Source organism: Scyliorhinus torazame, chromosome 11 (assembly GCF_047496885.1).
Source record: "Scyliorhinus torazame isolate Kashiwa2021f chromosome 11, sScyTor2.1, whole genome shotgun sequence".
Lineage (NCBI taxonomy): Eukaryota > Metazoa > Chordata > Chondrichthyes > Carcharhiniformes > Scyliorhinidae > Scyliorhinus > Scyliorhinus torazame.
In genome coordinates this window covers 89,282,652-89,297,681 of record NC_092717.1, presented here as the reverse complement: position 1 = coordinate 89,297,681, position 15,030 = coordinate 89,282,652, and the positions used below count along the sequence as shown (strand labels likewise).

At 42.4% G+C, this 15,030-nt stretch overlaps 1 protein-coding gene across 2 annotated transcripts in view; it reads left to right on the top strand.

Moving 5' to 3' along the window:
• mib1 (MIB E3 ubiquitin protein ligase 1) overlaps positions 1-15,030 on the top strand; it is a 220,688-nt gene that overhangs the window by 168,508 nt on the left and 37,150 nt on the right. For both annotated transcript variants that reach the window (XM_072467454.1, XM_072467453.1), the window contains exons 13-15: positions 6,301-6,433; positions 8,060-8,146; positions 8,572-8,733. In XM_072467454.1, coding sequence (XP_072323555.1) covers positions 6,301-6,433; positions 8,060-8,146; positions 8,572-8,733 — 382 coding nt within the window. The remainder of the gene's footprint in view (positions 1-6,300; positions 6,434-8,059; positions 8,147-8,571; positions 8,734-15,030) is intronic.

The window sequence follows — 15,030 nt, the reverse complement described above, 5'->3', positions numbered from 1 at the left end:
AGATGGTAATTTCCTCTCCTTGCATCAGAAATCTTCCCTTAATTAGTTTAAGGAGTCCCCTACTTCATATCCATAGCCTAGCTCAAAGAGACAGTAACTAGTTGACTCATTTGGTGCAAATAATAAAAATGATATATCTTTATCCCCAATCCTGGGGATACCCAAGGCAATAGGCTCAGATCATGGTCTTTAGTGTTTGGTTAAATCTTTCCAGACCACACTGGGACTGTGGATAATAAGCAGACAATTTAAGCTACTTGACTCCTAGGTTACATAGCATTTCCTAGACAACATGAGACATAAAATCTGACCCCTGGCCAGATTGAACTTTTCTTGGTAACCCATGCTTAATAAAGATTTGGTTGTAATTACAACCTTTCTAAAGGGTATTGCTTCTAGGAATGGAGAAGACAAATCCATGAAAGTTGAGAGATATTTATACCTTGATTTGATTTTGAGCAAGGGTCCAACACAGTCCACCAATCATCGAAGCAGGTGTCAATGGGACTGGTTTGTTTGATGGCTGTGGCTTCTCAGACGAGTCATCAATGGCATATCCTGCAAAATTCAACCACATCCCATACAACCCTGGTCAAGAGAAGTGCCTCGTTGCATGAGTCTTTTGAGCACCCAAACGGCCTGCCTTCTGAATTTCATGAACAATCCTTTTGGACAATCCTTTTTTATATGTCTCATTTTGTTTCCTTTTGGAAGCTGGAACCTCTCCGTGAGTTCCTCGGGGTTTTCTATTCTGTCGCCTGTGCACATGTCTCCAACCGTCAGTGTCCCCTCATCCTGTCACCACCTTTTGAAGGTGACGTCCATTGTTGCAGGCGTGAACCTGTGGTTGTTACAGATGTGAGCCGTAGTGAACTTTTCAGTTTGACCGAAGTGCTGTCTTATCTGGTACCACGTTCGGAGCGTCGCTACGACCACTGGGCCTCTTGAGTACTTGGTCAGAACAATGGGAGTGCGATCGTGATTAGGGCTCGGAGAGATGTCCCAATGCAGGAACTCTCCTCGCTCCTCATCCATTCTGCTCCCAGTTCCTTCACCTATCCCCTTACTCTTTCTGCTGTGGCCGCTCAGTGGTAGAATTGTAGGGTTTGGGAGGGCCAGGCCTCTCATATCTCTTCTCCTTTGTAGGATCCTTTTTTTTTTGATCCTCAGGTAGTCTCCTCCTCCGCCCGCCCCCCAACAAATACGCGCACACAAACGCTATGATTAGTTTCTCTACTGTGCTGAAGAAGGCCATTGTAGATCATGAGGAATCTGAAGCGGAACTTGGGCAGTACTTCATTTTGATTATCTGCACTCTCCCCGCTAGTGGGAGTGGGCCCCACATCTGCAGACACATCAGGTTCCAATTGTGGATCCGTGTCCAGTCGTGGACTATTTGGATCCCAAGGTAGTGGAATTTGCTTTGGGCTTGTTTGAACGGTAGTCCCTCCAGCTCTGTCCCTCTCCCTTGTGGGTTCACCAGCAAGCTTCCTCAGGTTGAGGTTTAACCCGAGAAGGTTCCGAACTCCTTCAGGAGCTTCATGATTCCTTCCATGCTGTCTGGGTGTTCAAGATGTGGAGGAGCAGGTCATCCGCATAGAGTGAATCTCTATTTTCTCTGTTCCCCCCTCTGAATACCTCTCCAGCCTTTCACCATTCTGAGGACGAATGTTAGTGGCTCAATTGCCAGAGTGAACAGCAGCAGGGACAGTGGGCATCCCTGCCTCGTGCCTCTGTGCAGCTGGAAGTATTTAGAACTGGTGGTGTTTGTTCGTGTGCTCGTCATGGGAGCACTGCACAGTAGTTTCACCCAAGAGATGAACCCTGGCCCATGCCCAAACTGCTCCAGTACCTCCAAGAGCTGCTTTCACTCAACTCTGTCGAAGGCCGTTTCAGCATCCAGGGAAATGTTCACTTCTGGTGTTCTCTCCCTGAATGGGGTCATTATCACGTTCAGCAAGCGCCTGATGTTCAATACTAGTTGCCTGCCCTTGACAAAGCCTGTCTGGTCCTCTGCAGCCACCTCTGGTATGCAGCTGTCCAGCCGCTTAGCCAGGGGTTTTTGCCAGGACCTTTGCGTCTATGTTGAGCAGGGAGATGGGTCTGTAGGGCCCGCACTCAGTCGCGTCTTTGTCCTTTTTGGTTATCAGTGATATTGAGGCTTGTGCTAGTGTTGGTGGCAGGGAGCCCTTTACCAACGAGTCTGCGAATATCTTCTGCAAGTGTGGAGCCAGTGCTGCCACAAATTTGTTGTAACGGTTCTCTGGGAATCCATCTGGCCCTGGCGCCGTCCCTGCCTGCATGGAGTTGATACTGTCAATGACCTCTCCCAGTTCGAATGGTGCTTCCATGCCCCTTCTCCTATCTTCTCTCACAACCGGCAAGGGGTATCTGGTTCAGTGCTGATTAGGTTGTTTCTTCCCAGCCCATGTTTGTGGACAAAGTCATCTGCCTCCGCCGGTGCGGTTATCCACAACTTGGTCAGGTACAGCATTCCAAACTGCACATTGTTTTTATAAAGGGCCTCCTAGGCTTTGTTAAATTCTGCCCAGTGCTCGGTCGGATCCGCCCTGATGTCCTGAAACACCTGGATCGAGTGACCCTCCCAGTTGCAGGACCTGGTGTGCCTCGCCCAATTTAAGATCTTTTCCTGGTGTTTGTACCGGTGCAGCTTCGCGATAATGGACTGTGGCTGTTCCCCGGCCTTGTGCTTTGGCCGGAGTGACCTGTGGGGCTCTGTCTACTTCTGAAGGTTTGGGGAAGCTTTCTCTTCCTATCAGTTTGCCTAACATCTGTAGGGTGCCTGCCTGGCTAGGTATTCCGTAGGGTTCCTGCCCTCGGTTCCCTCCAGTAGGCCCACTATGCGGATGTGCTGGCGGTACAACTAATTTTATTGATCCTGGACCTTCCCCTTTAGTGTCTCTTGCGTCACCACCAACCTTGCCATTTCTGTCCTTAGTACGGCGATCCGGTTGCTGTGGTCGGTTGAGGCCTTCTCCAGCTTCCTGATCATCGCTTCCTGAGTCTCCAGCCGCCTTTCTCCCTTTTCCAGTGATGCCTGCAGGTGACCAGTACCTCCACCACTTCAACCTTTGCAATATCTCTGTCTTGGTGGCTTCCTTGAGTTCCTGAAGTTCCTGCTTTAGGAACTCCCTCCATTCATTCATTGTGGGCGGGAGGAGGGGGAAGAAACCTTGCCTGTGGTCCAGTGGTCCTTCCCGTTCAGGTTTGGCCAGGACCTTGTCACCCCTCATGCTTACCATTGCATTGGTCCTTCTCTCCAGGCTTTTGCTACTGTTGCTATCTTTTGGGTCCCTGGAGCTGCTGCTGCTTGGCACGTCTTGTCCTGCTGGTGTTGAAGGAGGGTGAGGGGTTTTTCTCCCTGCTTTAGCGGGATACTTTGGGTTTAAAGCGCCAAAATTCAAGTTTCCAGGAGGAGAGCCACCATTCGTGCGTCTGGTCAACACATCCCCGTCACCGGAAGTCACACTTCACTCTCAGGGAATCTGGGCGCTGCTCAAGCACTCAGTTGGGAGTGGACTCGGCCTTCAGGGTGACCGATCTGTTGTTATTGCCATAATTCTAGCAGGAACAAAAACAAATGAGAATTATTCCGCATCCGTAAAATAAAGTTTAAAATATATTATTGTACTAACATAAAGTATGTGTGCATTCCTAAATTCGGTAACATTTGAAAATATGTGAAGAGCTAAATAATATTTTTGAACTATACTTAACTTATAAGTAACAGCAGGTCAGACAGATTTGCAAATTTCTTGTTCCTATCGTATAATGATGAAATGCTAATATAACAAAAAACCCAGTTGCCCATTTATAAGTTTATAAAATTCCATCACCCTAATAAATCTATTGAAAATCATTTACTCTGCTTATATTGTCCTTTTAGGTTGTTCTGACTCCTTTTTAGTTTGCTTTTCAAGCTTTGGATTTGCTTCTTTGTAATGCAAACTATATTTTCCATTCCTTACTTTGAATACATTTTAATCTGTCATTTCGTAACTCATTTTATTTTGGAGGTGGAAGTCATTTATTTTTTAAACAAGAGCTGAAAGTTAGCTTTCTAAGCTAATGAAATCCAAAGGACCGCTAACTGAAATTGCAGTATGAGCTATTGAGAAATCAATGCTTGAAGCATGGAGCAAAAATATGCCCGCATGAATGAACTTGTCTGCAGAGCGCATTGCGTAAATTTTAAATCAAGTTATAATACTGATCCAGAGGTGTGTATGCTAAAATCCTGAAAAAACAGCAAAGTATTTAATTTAAACTGAATACATCGAACTACAGTTCAGATTTATTTATGACTAATGAATTAAGCGAAACACTATTGAAAATTGGCTAGTAAAGACATTTCAGAAATGTATTCATGCTGCATTTTTAATTAGTTTAAATAGTTGTATTTTGTACAATTATTGAATAAATTAAACAAACGTAACAAGAACTGGCAGATGGGAGAGGAGAGGCACATGAGCTAGTTTTTGCAGTCTGAGGCAGTCTTTAACAAAATGATACTTATGGCACAATTTGATCTTTGTTGAAGTTTAATATGATAACCCACAATCATCTTGCATCAGCTCTGTGTTTTAAATGCAACATTAAAGTCATTATAATTTCATCGAATCATAGAATCCCTACAGTGCAGAAGGAGGCCATTCGGCCCATCGTCTGCACTGGCCTTTGGAAAGAGCACCCTTCTTAAGCCCACACCTCCACCCTATCACCGTAACCCCACCTAATCTTTTTGACACTAGGGGGCGATTTATCATGGCCAATCCACCTAACCTGCACATCTTTGGACTGTGGGAGGAAATCAGAGCACCCAGAGGAAACCCACACAGTCACGGAGGGGAAAAGTGCAAACTCCACGCACACAATCACCCAAGGCTGGAATTGAACCCGGGACCCTGGAGTTGTGAGGCAGCAGTGCTAGCCACCATGCCGCCCATCTTTTGATTAAGTTTATGTTATTTTTATCTGTTTGCATATTTTGTAAAATAGTAATGATTCTGTGAAAATTATAAACTTAACTAATTTTTGTTAAGTCCATTTCTGTGACAGATGACCGACCAACTCAGAGTTGGTCAGATGCTGTAGATGGAACATTCGAGAATTTTGTCTTTTTCAGGAAGGATGTGTTTAAGTAATTCTGATTAAATAAGAAATGCAAATGAGTAACCAAATATATATGCTGTTAGGTTCTGGAGTATCTGGAAAGTGAATTTTCTCTCTCGTTTTTACTTTTGTCGCTTTTTCTCTGTCAACGTCTATTTTTCCACTTGGACTGTGTGTGATAGCAGACTGTGCAGTAATAGAAAGTGTAATGATATGTATATTAACTGGGATGTAAAGAGTTGACAAGTTAATGATAATGCTTCTTACCACTAGAAGGAACCACCGAACAGATATATCATGTGACTGGGGATTCTGGAAGTCACGAGTTAAGAGAGAGCTGGATAAGATAGTGAGGCATGAGAGTGGGAGAGCAGTTGTACTTGAGAAAGTCTGCTAGTTAGAGGTAGCATAGTTTAATAGAAAAACCTTCTACCTGAGGAATGTGAATGAATCTTAGTTTCTAGTGTAATAAATTTATAGTTTTGTTTGTTAACAAAGCTTTGTTCTTCATGCAACAGTATGCATCCGAGCCATCCAGGTAAAGCAAAATAGAGAACACAACAGAAAGGTGTCACAGACGAGTCCAAATTTGTTCTTATAACACTGACATGCACATCCTAGGAAAGTTTATAGAACCATAGAAGTTGACAGCCCTAAAGGAGGCATTTGACTACCTGTGTCAATTCTTTCTTACAGCTTTGTTGCAGCTGCCTCCCACTTTTCTGTTTTCCTCCTGTAGGCCAGTGCATTTGTCTACTTCAAATATCTATCCACTTTTCTCTCAAAATATACAGTGATCTCTGCATCAGTTGTTCTCCATAGTAAAGTATTCTAACCTGTAACAACCTTGTCTTAAAGATCCACGAGTTCTGATGTTGATTGTAGCTCACTAACTGCTTTGATCAGCTAATTCAGTGCGGACTGGAAATCTAGAATTTTCCTCATCTGTATACTGCTCAGTGGATAAACTCATTGAATTATCAAGTGACTGAAGTTGAATATAATTCTTCATTGATGTCCTCACTCAGGCTTGCTGAGTTTTGGCTTTTTCACAAATTGGAAAATGTCGAGTGGTTGAAAATACATAGAGATTTTGTGGCAGTGGAATGCAAGGAGAAAAAGGACGACTGGAATTAACACTTCATTTGATTTTCTTTTTCACTTCAGTGCCATGCGTGTGCTACTTTCCAAACTCCCAAGGCCGTGGATTGTGGATGAGAAAAAGGATGATGGATATACTGCTCTGCATTTAGCAGCACTTAACAATCACGTTGAAGTGGCAGAATTACTCGTGCATCAGGTATGAACTTGCCTTAGAATTTGTGGAAAAGGCCACAACAACTTAATGAGGACAAATGTATTACTTGTAGATTCACTAATTTGGTGATTTGTTACTAAAACTAACTTCAGGTTCCGAAAGTTATTGAAGCAGTAGCTTAGAAAACAGTTGAGAGCCTTATGGCATCAGGGTCGGGTGAAATGTTAACCTGTGGAAAATATTACAAATTATCAAGGCTGCTGCAGGTTCATCTGTTCAGTGGCAGATGGTGTTCGTGCAAATGGTAGTTAGAGTCTGGGGGAGCTTCTTGAAATGTGGGGCTGAAGATGAGTTGTTGTTGACGGTTGTTACTGCACGAGTCATGTGAAAGTGTTAGTTTAGATCTTTTTGTAGAAATATTGGTCTGTGATGTTGCTTGCTGTGTTGACCTTGCAGCAGCTTCTCTTGAGCCTTAATAAAAACAAATTACTGCAGATGCTGGAACCTGAAATGAAAGAGAAAATGCTGGAAAATCTCAGCAGGTCTGGCAGCACCTGTAGGGAGAGAAAAGAGTTAACGTTTCGAGTCCGATTACTTTGTCAAAGCTGAGTCAACTTTGATAAAGAGTCATCGGACTCTTTGATGCTGCCAGACCGGCTGAGATTTTCCAGCATTTTCGCTTTCATTTCTCTTGAGTGCTCCTGTTCTCAGGGGTGTTCTACCAATAATGACCTATTTCCTGCTGCTTGTTTGGTGTTTTTTTCCTTTCGCAATAACAGATTTTGCAGAATGCAGCAGGTGACTTTGATAAGACTTGATGTAGTTGGTATTGGGGGAATTGAATTTTATCCAGGTATCTGAATCAGTGGCCCCAGTATTACTGTACAGGTGGGCAGGAAATAAGGGGGCAGTGTGGTCCATTTGGGGGGCGGGGTTAAGATTGCCCCCACTGTTCATCAAAGATAGTGGCTTTCTCTATTTCTACCCTGATGCTCCAATGGCCATTATTATATTGCTTTCCAATTAGGACTTGTGGCTGTCATCAATCATGACAGTCATGGGTAGCACCTGTACCCTACTTGTACATACTGCTCTTGGTCAAAACGTGTGAGGATGTGGAGTGACTCTGAATGAACAAATTCTGGCAGCTACCATGGCATCATATGTAATTCATAGAGGATGGTTACATGCCAGCCACACATTGATTGGTACCCCTTCCTGTTCAGAAACAGTGCTGGTTGTTCTAGCAGTGCTCTTTAGCGTTGCAAACCTGGCAATTGTTGCAAATCACACTGCTCTGTTTTGTTCGCTGGTGATTTCTAAGGGTACCATAATGTTTTGGTTATTTATAGATCTAGTGATTTAAAAAGTTTATTGAAAATTTACTGCTGCACATGTAGTGACCAATAAAAAGCATCAGAGGGATGTTGCACTAGAAGCTTACAATATTCTATGATCTGTAAAACCGTAAACATTTATTCAAGAAATAAGAGTAACATTTGGTTACTTCAGTATAAATTAGAAAATTGGGATTATCACCAAATAATTATTTACTTTTGCTACATCAATAACAACTCAAAATATGTAAATATGAATGGGACAATTGGATATCAGGGAATTGGCAGAAACGCCACAAACGTTTAAATATTTGATGCATTTGTACCTTAGGGCAGTGCTAACCTGGATATCCAGAACGTAAACCAACAAACTGCATTGCATCTCGCTGTTGAACGCCAACACACTCAAATTGTTCGGGTAAGGTGATCTAAATAAATGTAAAATTATCCATCCAAAAAGTGAGAGATGGAGAGTAAATGGAAAGTGACTGTTGAGGGAAATGATCGGTATTTTGAAAATCAAAAGACAACTTAAGAGGCCCAGTGTGCCTTGCTGCTGCTGCTGCTTTCCCGGCTCTAACGGTGTCATTGCACTATAATCTGCCACACAGGTCAGCTGCAATACAATTTCTCGGGAATTTTTACTTGTCTGACTGCTTTATACCTTGCAGCAATTTTTAATTCAATTATAATATGACTAAAAGCTGGGTTTAAAAAATCAATGAGTTTTGATTATCAGAACTAATATTCATCCATTTTAAAGTTTTCATAAGATAGTATTTGAAAACAAGTTGTCCTTCATGAAGAAAGGCTATAATCACTTGAACTCTAATCTTTTTTAAGCTACTGGTTCGTGCTGGTGCAAAATTGGACATCCAGGATAAAGATGGAGATACACCTCTCCATGAAGCCCTGCGACACCACACCTTATGTCAGCTTCGTCAACTACAAGATATGCAGGACGTGGGAAAAGTAGATAGTGGCTGGGAGCCCTCCAAGAACACGGTAAGTGCATTTTTTTCCGTAGTTCATAGTTGCATAATACGATGTTGCATCTCAATTGTCTATTTATTTATGTATATATATCATCTATATGTATATATAGTACTTGTAGCAGTCAATTCTTTAAAACAAGGCAAGTTCCAACAAATTGAATATTAAGAAAAGAACATGGCCATTTTTTATTATATTAACACAGTGGGCTAAACAGCTGGCTTGTAATGCAGAACAATGCCAGCATCGCGGGTTCAATTCCCGTACCGGCCTTCCCGAACAGGCGCCGGTATGTGGCGGACTGGGGGCTTTTCACAGTAACTTCATTGAAGCCTACTTGTGACAATTAGCGATTATTATTGTTATTATTATTATTATTATTATTATATAAAATATGATGTCCAGTTTACTTGCTCTTTCAAAATATTGTGCTAAAGAATATCTTGATGTAATCACATTTGAATATGATGTGATTTAGTACCTATTACATTCTTGATAACTACATTACTATTTGGAAACAGTGGCTAGAGTTGTTTGCTCTTGATTTGTCGTTTATTTCCCCCCTCATGCCTCCAAAATCTGCTGATAAACTTGTCTGGTTAGTAGATTACATTAAAATAGATATTCGGAGAACTTGTGAAGGAACTAATCTGGTATCACTTGTCGCGTTCAGTGGAGGCATGTCCTATCCATAAGTTTAAAACAAAGGCTGTAATTGGTTTGGCATCTTCAGGAACCTTTTTTTTAATGAATATTAACAGGTGGCTAAAATGGCTACTGATGGTCAGGTAGGTGACTTTTGCAACTTCTGTCCCAAGTCTCTGGATAATGCCTGATTGAATAACCATGGGTGGGGACCACCTCCTTTCATGGCTATACCAAGACAAAACCCATCTATGGGATTTAGACCTATTGTTTGTGGACTCATCCGAAACTCAAAATCTATAGACATTGAGAGTCAGTGGAACAAGGCAGTAATATGTATGCCTTTAAAACCTGGAGACTGCAGTGTCTTTTTCAAGTCTTACCAGTACAGGATCCTGACCTCATGGTAAGAAAACCAAAAGTAGCCAAATTGGTGACCTGCTGAAATATCCATCTCTTTGAGGGAATCACCAACAATGCTGATATATTACTCCAGCTGTGAAGCCACCTTTTGGAGTGAAAATGCCTTTGACGACTCTGTAATGATTGCTGCTTTGTTAGATGAGCCAAACATGTGACTTATGAACTTGTTTGTAATTGTTAAAAGTGCACTATCTTTGAACAGTATCTTTCTCGAGTGAGTATGTGTGAATGAGTGATGTAGCATTTAGATTTTTGGGATGAATAAATGATCTCTTTAATTTAACCCATGAAAAACTGCAGCTGATATTCAAAATTGAACACTTAATTGAGGGTTGTGAAACACGCATACCTTATCTAAAAACACAGGGATTACGGACAGTGAAGGAAAGGAGCAGGGGTTTGTTTCTCCCTCATCTCTGTCCGTAACAGACTGCTATTATGAAAAAGATAGATTCACCTCTATGAATGTTCCATAAATACACATGCCATTTTGAGAGCAGAAGAGAACAAAACTGTTTTATGGAAGCTAATCAAATTAACATGATTGGGCCTTGGATGTATGAGGGTATACAAGTGGACTACGTGCTGTGCATTGGAGGGATGGATCAAAGGAGAAGGAAGGAGCTTAATTCATACAAAGCTTTGCTCAGACCACTACTGGAATACTATGTTCGCTCTGGTCACTGCTCTGCAGAAAATGTATATTAACTTGGAGTACGGATTCATCCAGGACTTAATAGGGTTCAAATATAAGGACAGGTTGCATTAACATGGTTTGCATTCCTTTGAATAAAAACAGGCAATGCTGGAAATACTCAGTATATCAGACAGCATCCATGGAGTTCATGTTTCAAGGGCTGAAGACCTTTCATCAGATTTGGGAAAATGTTACAAATGATGTAGGTTTTAAGCAAATGAAGGGTGGGTGTAAAGAGAACAAAAAGTGAAGGTCTCTGATGGAGTGGAAGACAGGACAGTTTAAATGACAAAAGAGTTGGTGGTGCAGGCCAACAGGAGTGACACTGAAACAAGTAAAGAAATAAAAGATGTGTCTGGATAAGGTGTGAATGACAGAATGGTGAACAGCTGCTGCTCAAAGAAAAAAACAGAGTAAAATAGAAACTTGCAAAGGGAAAGGAAACAAAATGGGAGCAGAGATTAAGGTATGAAATTGTTGAATTCAGTGAGCCCTGCAGGCTGTAGTAATCCAAATCGAAAGTTGGGCGTGCTGTCAAGGGTATGAATGCAATGTATGCTTTCTGTTGAATTATCAGAAGTCGTATTAGAAAGTTCCATAAAGAAGACTTGAGAATTAGTATGTAATTTCAAATAACATCTACCACCAAGGTTTCGGGTTCTCTATTGCTTCCTATCCTTTGGCACCATTCCTACTTACAATGGCATTTGGTAGATTATTATGAATACTTCTATTGTCTCTGCTTATGACAATGCTGTAGTCTAAGCATGGGTTTTTCAAAGTGCGGGTCGCGACCTGTGGGTGGGTTGTGGGCGAGTGTCAGGAGGATCACTGAACAATTGGTCACGACATTCCTCCGGTGGTCCCAATCATGGAAGGAGCACCGTCACTTAAAGTGAGAATGCCGGCCGCTACTGGCTTTTAAATGAGAATGAAATGAGGCTGTGTGCAGTCTTCAAACCATAAGTGGCAGCAGTGAACAGATCACGCGCCCTGCACGTACATTTGATGTCAAACGCTCTACATGCTTTTGCTGCCAAATCATGGAAGAGAGCTTCTTCCATTTTCTAGCTGCTGGCAAGCAAGGCAGGACTGTGAAGATGGATCATTTTGTTACAAAGAAGAGACAGCCAGAGACAAAAATAGGCAGTGTACCTACTGACCAGGTTCTCACATCTGAATCTCCAGGAGAATCCATGGCAGGACAGAGTAGTGCTAGTGTTAGCTCTGTACAGAGCTCCAGGGCCTCTGGTTAACCACCTACAAAGAAGAAACTTGGTTAACTGCCTACAGAGAAGGAACTTAATACGGAACAAAGCAGAATAAAGATGATTTCTTGAGATATGTTTTTTTTTCATTTGTGCCAATGCAAATAATGTAAAGCCCATGTATATTATATGCAGGTAAATACTGGCAAATGAGAGGAGAAGTTTTAGATTTTGAAAGAGAAGTCGTGGATGAAAAATTCCTTTTGATCTGATTTTGATTTGATTTATTGTTGTCACATGTATTAGTGTACAATGAAAAGCATTGTTTCTTGCATGCTGTACAAACAATGCATACCGTACATAGGGAAGGAAGGAGAAACTGCAGAATATAATGTTACAGTTATAGCAAGGTGTTGAGAAAATATCAACTTAATAGGAGGTAGGTCCATTCAAAAGTCTGATGGCAGTAGGGAAGAAGCTGTTCTTGAGTCGGTTGGTACGTGACCTCAAACTTTGAAATCTTTTTCCTGACGGAAGAAGATGGAAGAGAGTATGTCCGGGGTACGTGGGGTCCTTAATTATGCTGGCTGCCTTTCCGAGGCAGTGGGATTTGTAGACAGAGTCAATGGATGGGAGGCTGATTTGCGTGATGGATTGGGCTACATTCACGACCTTTTGTAATTTCCTGCGGTCTCGGGCAGAGAAGGATCCATATCAAGCTGTGATACAACCAGAAAGAATGCTTTCTATGGTGCATCTGTAGAGGTTGGTGAAAGTCGTAGGTGACATGCCAATTTTCTTTAGTCTTCTGAGAAAGTAGAGTCGTTGGTGGGCTTTCTTAACTATAGTGTCGACATGGGGGGACCAGGACAGGTTGTTGGTGATCTGGACACCTAAACTTGAAGCTCTTGACCCTTTCTACTTCGTTCCCATTGATGTGGGCATGTTCTCCACTACGCTTCCTGAAGTCGATGACAATCTCCTTTGTTTTGTTGACATTGAGGGAGAGATTATTGTCGTCGCACCAGTTCACCAGATTCTCTATCTCATTCCTGTACTCGATCTCATCATTGTTTGAAATCCGACCCACTACTGTGGTGTCATCAGCAAATTTGAAAATCGAGTTGGAGGAGAATTTGGCACACAGTCATAGGTGTACAAGGAATATAGTAGGGGGCTGAGGACACAGCCTTGTGGGGCACCGGTATTCAGGATGAACGTGGAGGAGTTGTTGTTGCCTATCCTTACTGATTGTGGCCTGTGGGTTAGAACGTTCAGCATCCAGTCGCAGAGGGAGGAGCCGAGGCCAATGCCATGGAGTTTGGAGATGAGTTTCGTAGGAATGATGGTGTTGAAGGCTGAGCTATAGTCGATAAATAGGAGTCTGACATGGGTGTCTTTGTTATCTAGGTGTTCCAGGGTAGAGTGCAGGGCCATAGAGATGGCGCCTGCTGTGGACCTGTTGCAGCGGTAGGCGAACTGTAGTGGATCAAGGCAATCCGGGCATGACAACCTTTCGAAGCACTTCATGATGATGGATGTCAGAGCCACTGGATGATAGTCATTAAGGCACGCTGCTTGGCTTTTTTTGGGTACAGGGATGATGGTCATCTTCTTGAAGCAGATAGGGACCTCAGATTGTTGTAAAGAGAAGTTGAAGATGTCTGTGAATACCCCCGCCAGCTGATCCGTGCAAGAGCGGGTACCCCATCCGGGCCAGTGTCTTTGCGAGGGTTGACCTCTAAGAAGGCTGCTCTGACGTCTGCAATGGTGATCTCAGATACAAGTTCATCCGAGGCTTCTGGGGTGGAGGGCTTGCTCTCGCTGACCTCTTGTTCAAAGCGTGCTTTGAATGTGTTGAGCTCATCAGGGAGGGGTGCATTGGAGCCGGTGATTTTACATGCCTTCATCTTGTAGCCCATTATGTCTTGCAGACCTTGCCATAGTCGGTGGGGGTCCATGTGGGACTCGAGCTTGGTCCGGTACTGTCTTTTGGAATCTTTGATTGATCTCCTTAGATCATATCTGGCTTTCTTGTATAGGTCAGGGTCGCCTGACTTGAACACCTCAGACCTAGACTTCAGCAAGCAGTGGATATCCCTGTTCATCCAAGGTTTCCGGTTGGGAAACACGTGGATTTGTTTCTTTGGCACACAGTCTTCTACACACTTACTAATGAAGTCAGTTACTGTAGTGGCACACTCGTTCAGGCTGGTCGCAGAGTTTTTAAATACTGACCAGTTCACTGACTCTAAGCAGTGAGTTTAGAGTTTAAGACCCCAGAGTCAGTTATTAACTTACATATATCTCCAAATGAAAAGACTAAGCTGCTGCACCTGACCTGTGATCGCACATTAAAAGCACTCCAAAAGTCCATGAGGCTGTCAGCATTCTGGTGTAGTACCTCCCAGGAGTATCCAGTGCTGAGTAAAACTAGCATTTTTTTGCTACTGCCCTTCACAATCATGTACATGTGCGAGTTTGGATTTTCCCTTCTCACAAAAATGAAGACAGCACAAAGGAACTGGCTGAAGTCTGCACCTGATATGTGCATTGCTATCACCTCCTGTGAACCTGATTGGAGTGAGAACGTGAGGACCAAGGACGCTCCACTTTCGCATTAAAGGTAAGCGAATGTGGCATGGATCGCGAAGGGTGACTGGTTGGCAAAAGTGGGTCGGGGAAAGGAAGTAGTTTCAAAAACCCATGGAAATGAGAATTTTCCTCGACCTTCTGACAGTCTTGGAGGCAAAATGAGAGAAACATGTGTTAAGAATTTTCTGATTTTAAATGACTATTCCTCTGGTAAAGCATTGTGGAAATCTTATTGCATACTTTTTCTTTTGGATTCAGAATGTTACCATAAATGTTTGAAGTTGTAATTGCTCGATTAGGTGCAGGAAACTCTAGAAGCTTGTTACTTATCATTGTTCATTATGTTTTCTATTGTCGTTTTGTTGGAATTCAAACAGTCATGAAACAAACCAATGTAAATAAAACTTAGACCTCAGTTTTGATAGTGAGTCTGTTGCGATTGACTCAGACTGTGCATCCACAGAAAAGTGGTGGAACAAGGATCAGGATGGTGGGTGAGAAAGCACACAGCTGCTGCATCTCGATGTTGGCATAAATCCAAAATAGCAGACGCAGCGAAGCAGAATTATAGAGTCTCCTAAATTATGTTTAAAGGCCTAAAATGATAAAAAGCTTTGATTTCCTCTTTGTAATGTACTTATTCGTGAATGAATTACATCACTAGGAAAAATAGTTTTTGGAACCATTTGTCAAAATGTACATATGTTTGAAAAAAATCTTAGTTTCACAATGATGGCAACT